The sequence below is a fragment of the Aythya marila genome (genome assembly GCF_965140915.1).
Source record: "Aythya marila genome assembly, chromosome: 1".
NCBI lineage: Eukaryota > Metazoa > Chordata > Aves > Anseriformes > Anatidae > Aythya > Aythya marila.
Window position 1 is genome coordinate 206,803,011 of NC_139042.1, and position 9,253 is coordinate 206,812,263.

The 9,253-nt window shown below is 69.0% G+C and overlaps 1 protein-coding gene across 7 annotated transcripts in view; it reads right to left on the reverse strand.

Annotated features, from left to right (window-relative positions):
- The window catches only part of SBF1 (SET binding factor 1), a 62,241-nt gene extending 55,302 nt beyond the window's left edge, over positions 1 to 6,939 (reverse strand). For all 7 annotated transcript variants that reach the window (XM_082771449.1, XM_082771447.1, XM_082771444.1 and 4 more), the window contains exon 1: positions 6,786 to 6,939. In XM_082771449.1, the coding sequence (XP_082627575.1) occupies positions 6,786 to 6,840 (55 nt within the window). In that variant the 5' untranslated portion in view covers positions 6,841 to 6,939. The remainder of the gene's footprint in view (positions 1 to 6,785) is intronic.
- Between the last annotated feature and the right edge of the window lie 2,314 nt (positions 6,940 to 9,253).

Consider the following 9,253-nt stretch of genomic DNA (forward strand, 5'->3'; position numbering starts at 1 on the left):
TCCCCCTGTGCGTAACCGGCTGCCCACAGCTCTTCAGCCCCCGGCTCCTGCTGCCCGCGCCACAGGGATCCCCAGCCCTCGGCTCAGAGACACAGATCGGCTGGGGCTGCTCCTGCCCCTCTGATGGAGCCGTGTGGGATCACTCCTCGCCTTCTAGGGGAAAAAAAAAAAGCACTGCCATGCCCCCGGGCAGCAGCAGACCCCGCCAACTGCCGGTTATCGCAGCCCGTGCCGTGCGCTCATCTGGGCTTTAAGCACACCGCCGGCCGCGCTGCAGCAACGAGGCTGAGATTTGCTTATCCACTCTAACATCCCAAACGGAGCCAAAAAACAGGAGCCATCGCGCTAGGGCTGGGTGCCCAGGTTTGATCTCTGACAGGGGTAGGTGCACACACGGGATCCGTTTTAGCCGGCGCTGCCCGCACGGGAGCTTCCCGAGCTGCCTCTGCCGACGGGCGCTGACCCACACGGTGAAGCTGCACCCGCACCTGAAGTGACGCTGTCCTCACATCCAAGCCACTGCTGGCCCATCGGAGTCACCCCTGCAGATAATTGGCAATAAACTGACAATAAATCACCACTTTTTTTTTTTTTTTTTGCCAGGGGGCTCATTCTGCTTGTTTGGAGGTGAACTGGAGCAGCCTATCTCTGGGACGCCGCACGGCACCGCGCACGCTGCCTGCCCTCCTTCCTAAATAGGTCTGCTCAGATCACATTCATCTCACCCAGGAGCTTATCTCTCCCCGTTTCTAATCACCTGGCTTTTCGCGGTGAGCCCTGCCACACCAGCTGACGAAGCCCAGCGGCACGGAGGAGCCCTCTCACTCGCAGCCACCCGCGCATGCCGAGCGCCGCACGAAGCCGGGAGCGCCGCGCTGCTCTCACTGCTAAATAAAAGCGGTGACGCAGCCCCTCGCCGATACCCCCGCTGCCACCACAGCCGCTCCTCCAGAAGGAGCTGAAGCGAGCAATTGTCCTCCGGCCGCGTCCTATTCAGCGCCGAACAGAGATGCTGTGTCCCAGGCCAGCGCCCGGCCGCGTCCCGCTGCCCGCAGCTGCGCCCGCCCCGGCTCCAGCTCCTGGTGGGGGGGGAGTCGTGGGGGTGGGGGGCTGCAGGGGGCAGCCCCCGCAGTGGGGAAGGGCTGGACGGGGGGAGGACCACACCGGGACCCACTGTGGTCCTGCTGCACGCTGCCATGCGGGCACCTGGCCCTGGCACAGGGCCTCTGCGCACCCAGCGCACCCAAACCCCCCAGCCAGGGCTTGCATGGGATTTAGCACAGACCTCCCAGGTGTCGATCCACAGGCACAGCTCTGCTCGCACAACACTGGTGCCTGGCTGCAGGTACCCACACCTGGGCAAAGTCCCTAAATGCTGGGCAAGGTCCCTAAAACAGCATCGGAGGCCATCGCCTGCTCCAGAAGAGCGAGGGATGGATGCACCGAGCACCAGGGTGGCTGCGCCACGGGGCTCCCTCGGGACGCCCCATGCCAGGAGAACCCCGAGGCTGCCCAAATCAACCCCAGAGGCTGCCCAAGTCGTGCCAGGCGTGGGGGCAGCGGCGCAGCATCACCTCCCTCGGCGCTGCAGGGGCCGTGACTCAGCCGGAGCGAAGGCGCGCTTATCTGGGCCATCAGCGCGGTTCGGGGAGGAAGGTGACGTAGCGCCGAGGCAGTCAGCCTGCCTCGTTTCTGCTCCACTTCCTACGGCTACCCACAACACCAATGCGTCTAGCAGACAGCTTCAATTCTTCCTCCCCCCAAAAAAACACCCTGCCGCACCACTTCGATCGAAAAGCAGTCAGAAAAAAAAAACAACAACAAGACTCCCAGGCACGGCTATCCAAATCGCAGCTGCCAAACGCACGGGCTGCTCCTGCTCACTGACACGTGGCCGCTTCTGAGCCACGCCATAAACAAAGAGGGGACTGGAATCGGCACAAGGGAAGGGCCCCTGCTCCTCGGGGTGGCCGGCGCTCACAGGGAGCCCCCCGGCACCCCGGGCACCTCGGCTCCTCCTGCTGCCAAGCCGGCAGGGATGTGCGCGCTCCGGGACGCGCTCCTGGAGCAGGACGATCGCTGCCCCGTGGCACTCCTGGTACCTGCCACGATGGCACGGGGGCATCCAGCACATCACAGCCTCGGGGTGAAGCAGCCTGGCCCGTGAGGCTTCGTGCTGTGATCACAGTGGATGAGGATGGAAGGAGACCCGGCCGTGCCCGCGGGACCACGGCACCGGGGGCTCCTCCGTGCCGTCTCCGTCCCAGCGAGGCACCGGTGGAGCCGCTGGGCAAAGGGCAGGGCACGGCCCTGCTGCGGCCGAGCCTTCCCCGTGTTTGTTTGCTTTCAGCATCCACAGGACCACAGCTGCTCCTCGGATCTGGCACTGCAGCGCCAGGAACCGGGAAATAAAACCGGCTGGGAACAAAGCCCTCGGGTTCCTGCTGCCTGAGCTGAGGAAAACGCAGGCCGAAGCGAGAGAAATTTTCAAGAATTTGCAAAATTCTCACTGGCAGCGAGCAAAATATTACTAACGGTGAAAGAATTTGGTTACGGCATACGTTTCCAAAGGGTGCTTCCTCCTCACGGTCACCCCCTCTGCCCGAACCGTGACACACGGGGCGCAGCCCGGCCCCAAGGGAGGCTCCTGGTGAGCAGGGCTGGGCAGGACCCAGGGCTGGGGCTGTCACAGGAGGCTCTGCACGGGGCTGGGGCTGTCACACTCACGGCTGTCGGGCACAGGAGTCCCTGCAGGGCCCGACCTGCCCCCCCCGGGGTGACACACGGTGCCCACGGGGGAGGAGGGCCGCCCACGGCGGGGCTGAGTTTTCCATCCCGCCCCCAGTGACACCGTGGGGTTCCCAGCTGCAGAGGTGAGCCGGTGGAAAGTTTTACCCCAGATGCTTCTTGTGCTGTAGGAGGCGGTTTCGGAGCATCACCCCCCCGGCAGCACCCCGGGGCTGTGCCTGGAGCCCCCCACGGCCACCCCGCAGCACCCAGAGGACAGGCTGTCACCGCCACCCCATGCCACCAGCCGTGCTGCCGGGGCAGGGCTGGGTCACACGGAGGAGCTGGAGCCCGCTCAGCACCTCACAGCCCCCCCGGGCTGCACGACCACAGGATTTCTCTGCTACTTTAAAGCCCTTACGCCGTGTCCCACCACCACAGGCCCTGATAAAGACCCCTCCCCAGCTGTACCCCCCCGTTAGGCACTGTGAGGTCCCCCAGTGCCCCCAGCCCCACGGAGCTGCTCCCACCCCGAGCATCCCCGCAGCTGCCCCGGCCCCGCTCCAGCAGCTCCGTGTCCTTGTGCAGGGCCAGGGGCTGCCGGGTGCCCCCGCGCTGACCCACAGCACCCAGGGGGTCTCCTCCAGGACGAGGCCACCCAAAAAAAACCAAGATGAGCCCCACACGCAGGATGGAGGTTCCTGGTACGGCTGGATGTCCCTGCACGGGGCAGGCTCAGCACGGGAGATGCCCCCACTCCCGGCAGCAGCAGCTCAGCCCCACAGGCCGTGTGTGCACGGATCACGTCCTCTCCTCCTGTGTTCCTGCCCCCAAATGTCCGTGTGGGGAGCAGAGCTCGCTGCCAGCACCCACGGGCTGGGCTCCCCGGTGCCCGCCCGGCACAGCGGGATGCGGTGGGACACCTTCAGCCTGCACCAGCTGTGTGTCCTCCTCCGGAGTGCCTCGTGAAGGAGAACGCCAGGGAACATTTTGGGAGCAGGCAGGAGTCACGGCGAGCCCAGAGCCCTCGGAGCAGGCTGCAGAACCAGCGAGAAAACCATTGGGACAGCCGGGAGGAGCGCGTGTCCTCCAGCAGCTCCGCGCGCAGCCGGGCCTCCACACCGAGAGTTTTTTCCGCTCTGCTGCCAAGTCCTAGAGCAGGATCCTGCCTTCCTGCTGCAACAGCTGAAGGGCTCGGCACAAACAAAGCACAGAGCAGCCCGGAGAGAAGCGCTGCACACGGAGGGCACGAGGGCAGGAGGCTCGGAAGGGCAGCTGCAAATTTGGACACGGGCAGAGCCAGCAGCGCGCTCACCAGGGCTCGTTCTGAGCGGCGTTTCCTAAAATCCCCGATTTTATTGTTGTTTTCCAGCTCCCCACAGGGAAGGGGCCGTGGTTTGCTCAGCGCTCCGTACAGAAATCCCAAAGAAACCCCAAAGAGAGCCCTCGGCACGCCCTGAGGCCGCGCTGCTCTGCACAGATCCGGCCCCGCGCAGCCCACAGGGGACGGAGCGAAACCTCCCGGCCCCGGGGGCAGCAGGCGGGCAGGAGGCCCGGCCCCACAGCGGCCCCACAGCGCGGCCGTTCCTCCCTGTCCGTGGGGCTGCGAGGGCCCGGGGGGCTGAGAACAGCCCAAGAGAAAGGCGAGCTGTGGTGGCAGCACGGGAACAGCCCCTGGATGAGCGGGGCCCTTCCCTCTGCCGGCTCCGTGCGCAGCCCCCGCAGGATGCGGCCCCTCGGCCGAGCACACGAAGCCAGCAGGAGCTGGGGGGCGATCCCAGGGCTCGGTGGGATCCCACAGCCCGGTGTGATCCCACAGCTCGGTGTCACAGCCTGGAGGGGAAGGGGGAAGGCAGCCGGACCCTCACCCAGCGCGCACCCGGAGGCTCCCACACGGCCCTTCCCCATCAGCCGGCGCATTTCTCATCTCAGTTACCGACCCCTGGCTCCTGTCAGAGTTAACGACCCTTTTTCTCTATCCCCAGCAGGACATCACCATCCCGGGCAGGCCACCACGACCCCGCACGGTGCGTGCCGGGGGGAGCCAGGCCCTTGGCAGCCCCGAGATGCCAACCACAACCCGGGGGCTGCAGCGGGCTCCCCCGCCAGCCCCGCTTCCTGCCTCTCCCCAGCCCTCGCGGCGCCTCCGCTCGCTTTCGGTTTTGCTCCCAGGAAGGCACAACGAGAGAACGAGCTGTGCCTGGGGACAGCACGGAGACACCGGGGTCCCCTTCACTGCCACCGACCTGCCCCATCTGCTCGCAGACCCCATCGGTGCTCGGGGGTCTCGCAGGCAGAGCCGAGCCCCTTCCCCAGCTGCTTGAGGGTCTCCCCACACCGCAGCAGGACCCCCGAGCCCCCCCGGAGGTGCTGGCAGCAGGCAGCTGGGGCGGCAGGGAGGGGACTGCACAGCCCTGCCGGGTCCGCCCCGACCTGCAGGGCAATTAGTCACGGGGGGGGGCAATTAGTCACTGGGGGGGGCTCCCTCCTGGGAGGTGGCGCAGGAAATCGGCACGGGAACAGCAGTGATTGCTGCCACGGCCCCCAGGATCAGATCGGGGGCACGGAGGTACCGGCCAGATACCTGCCAGACCGCGCTTCCGTGGCACTCACAGCCCCGGGCTCCTCACCGGGGGCTCCTCAGGTCACTTTGAGGCACCCCCTGCTCCAAAGCACCCTGTGCACTGTGAGGGAGGGCAGCTGGGGCTCGCAGCCGGGACGGAGAGCTGCCTGCCCTGCTGTCACTGCTGGTGCTGGCGTTTGCAAGGTGCCACCGGTGCCGTCCCCATCTCCTGGCCAAGGTGGCCTCCAGCGCAGCCCCAGGGGCACAGCGCCCGGGCTGTGTGCTGGGAGCCCCTCGTTGTGCCCTGTGCTCTCCCCTCCTCACTTTGCAGCTCTGTAAGCAGCTGTCCATCTGTCCATCCGTCCGTCCGTCCGTCCTGACAGCCAATTCTCTGGCTTAGGGCTGCACCAGGAGGGAAAACGCAGCCCGGCCTCGTGTAGCACGGCACAGCCCGGCCACCAAGCCACCCGCAGGGACAGTGCCCAAAGACCCCAGGCCCCGTGGGGACGCGGAGCCCTGAGCGCCTCCAGCCCCGCTGCAGCAGCGGCCCCACTGAGCGGTGAGGTGAGGAGAGTCGTTAGGAGGCTCGTTAATTGAGGCTCGTTAATTGCTGACAGGTAACGGGGCTGCCCACTGAGCACAGCGCCTGGCTGCACGTCCCCGGGCAGGTCCCGGACGGCACCACAAGGACCGGTGGTGTTGATTTGTCCCTTCTGGAGCCCCGGTTCCTGAGGGCTGGCAGCGGGCGGCCGTGACACCGGCCCCTGCCACGGCACCGCCACCACCGACAGCTCCGGTACCGGCACCGGGCTGTGCAGGACGGAGCCAGAGGGGGAACTGCGGGGCTGGAGGCAGGCACAGCGCGGCCACGGCACCACCAGCACCCGGGGCCGCGGACACGGGTCCAGCATCGCCCCCGTCCCTGAACCACGCACAGGGACGGGGACAGGGCCCGGTGCTCCCGGTACCGGGGGAGGAAGGCGGCCGAGCTCTGAGCCGGCCCCGGTACCGGGATCCCCGGGGCTGCTGCTCGGTGCCGGTGCCCGGTGCCCGGAGCCAGGGTGGGGATGGGCCCCCCAGGCCCCCAGCCCCCCGCTGGGGCAGGACGGGCCCGGCCCGGTCCCCGCAGCCCCCGGGGGTGCGAACGGGGCCTGGCAGAGCCCGGTGCCGGTACCGGGATGGGCGGGGGGGCTGCGGGCAGAGCCACGGCCCCGGCCCCGGCCCCGGCCTTGCCCCGGGGGTCTCCCGGTGCCCGCCCCCCCCCGGCCCCGCCCCGGGGAGCTCCGGGAGCCGCCCCCGGGCCCGGCCCCGGTACCGGCCGCGGGCCCGCCCCGCCGCCCCGCCACGTCGCCACCCCCCCCGCTGCTCCCCCCGGTCCCCCTCATCCCCCCTCATCCCCCCCGTTCCCCCCCGGTCCCTCCCGGTGCCCCCCGGTCCCGGCGCCGCCCGCGCCCCTCCCCCGCGGCGTTGGCTGCCAGCGGCGGCCCCGGCTCACCGCGCTTGTCCGCGTCGTAGCCCACGAGCACGAAGTAGTCGGCCAGGCGGGCCATGGCGGCGGGCAGGGCCGGGCCGGGCCGGGCCGGGCCGGGGGAGGCGCCGCGCTCACAGCCCCGCTCCCGCCGCCGCCGCCGCCGCCCCGACCGCCGCCATCTTGGCGCCGCGCGCCGCCCGGCCCGGCCCCCGCACTGCGCCTGCGCCGCCGCTCCACGGGAGGGGGCGTGGCACCGGCACGCCGCGGGGAGAGGGGCGGGGCTTGGAGGAAGGGGAGGGGCTTAGGGGAAAGAGGCGGGGCCCGGCGGGGCGCGAGGCGGGAGGGGGCGCGCACACAGCGGGGGGGAGGGGAGGGGACCGGGGGGGGGACCGGGAGGGGTCCGGGAGGGGTCGGGGGGTGCCGGGGGTCCCCTGGGGTCGGGGTGTCCCCAGCCACAGCACCGTGACCCCACAGCCCCACGTCCCGTGTCCCCGTGTCCCCATGACCCCATGTCCCTGTGACCCCATGTCCCCCATGTCCCCACATCCCCGTGTCTCCGTATCCCTGTGACCCCTTATCCCTGTGTCCCCATGTCCCCATGTCCCCATATCCCCATGTCCCCATATCCCATTAAACCCATATCCCTGTTTCTCCTCGTCCCCACATCCCCATGTCCCCATATCCCCATATCCCTCTGTCCCCATATCCCCCTGTCCCCACATCCCCATATCCCCATATCCCCCTGTCCCCATATCCCATAACCCCCATATCCCCACATCCCCATATCCCGCTGTCCCCATATCCCCATGTCCCCATAACCCCATATCCCTCTGTCCCCCTGTCCCCATATCCCCCTGTCCCCACATCCCCATGTCCCCATATCCCATTATCCCCATATCCCCATGTCCCCATATCCCATTATCCCCGTGTCCCCATAACCCCATATCCCTGTGTCCCCCTGTCCCCACACCCGCCCAGCAGCCGGTGACGCTGAGCTCCCTGCAGCACCCAAGGCTGAGCCGTGCGTGGGTGCGAGCGGCTCCCAGGGGACACAGGGAGGGAGCGCGGCCGGGGGGTCGGGGCCAGGGGGATTTGGGGCTGGGGGGATTTGGGGCTGCTGGAGCGGGTCACGGGGCTGCGGTGGCAGCAGTGGGGTCGATGTGGGGTGACAGCGATTCTCCCAAGTCCCCGTGCCCAGGGGGGCCGGGTCCTGCTGGGGGCTGGGGGCTGTGTTCGGTGACCAAGCACATCCATGGGGCAGCTCCGTCCACGCTGGGTGACGTCCTGCGGGTGTTCGTCACCGCTCCTCCTCTCCCAAGGGTGGGTGGGTGACACCCCCCGGGTGGGTGACAGCCCCGGGTGGGTGACAGCCCCCAGCCCCCAGCCCATGGGGGCACCCCGGCCACAGCGCCCCATCCCCGCAGCGTCCCGTGCTCCAGCACGGCACCGGGCATGGTGCCACATGGGGGGCTCGGCCATGGGCTGGGGGGCTCAGCCGTGGTGTGGGGGTCCCAGCAGCAGCATGGGGGCACAGCACAGCCCCCCCCAGGCCCTGTGAGCGCACTGATTCAGGCCGGGTGCCGCCCGCACCGTCGCAGCGCCGCGTTCCCCTTCCTGCACCCGCGGCACTGCTGGACGGGGTGGGGGCTCTGTGGCTGCAGTCCCCAGCCCCGTGCCCAGCCCCAGGCAGCCCCCACGGCCCCACGCTGTGCTCTGATGTCCCCAGGTGATGCCTCGGTCCCCGGAGTGCCGGCACCCGCCGAGGGGTCTGGGCGCCGTGGTGCAGGCACCGGGGACGCAGGGGCACAGCAGGGCTTGGGCAGGGGGCACCAGAGCCTCCAGGAAGCCCCCCAGGGCTGGGGGCTGCAGGGACTGGTGTCACTGTGCCACTTTCCCTCCCCATCCCTGTCCCCGTCCCTGTCCCCAGCGGGTCCTCAGCCATGTGGGTGCAGCCCCCCGCTGCCCCCCAGCCCCCAGATCTCTCTCTGCCCCCAGCGGGATTCGGGCTCGGGGCTCCAGGCTGCGCTCAGCTCCCTGCCCTCCCCTGCCAGGCGCTGGCCGGGAGGTAATTAAGCTAATTGAAACTTAGCCATCGATTCTCGTGGCTGGACGCCCGGTGTCTCCTCCAGGGGGGAAGCGCTGCCTGTGCCCAGCCACCAGCCGGGGGGGGGTCCGGGCTCAGTCCTGCCTTGTCCCCGGGGCAGGGCACAGCCTGGAGCGAGGGCTGCTGGAGAGACCCGATCCTGATCCTGATCCTGGCCCTGCTCCTGCTCCTGCTGCTTCTGCTCCTGCTCCTGGCCCTGGCCCTGCTCCTGCTCCATGGCAGCACCTGGAGCCGCTGCTTCAAGGCACGAGGGGGCACCCAGCCGAGCCCCAGCCTCCTGCTCCCCCCTGTGTGGGGAGGAGTTGGACAAACACCCCCCCGGCCACAAACACGAGCCACCCACAGCCCGGTTCTCCCATCCAGGCTCGTGCAGGCGCTGCAGCCCCCG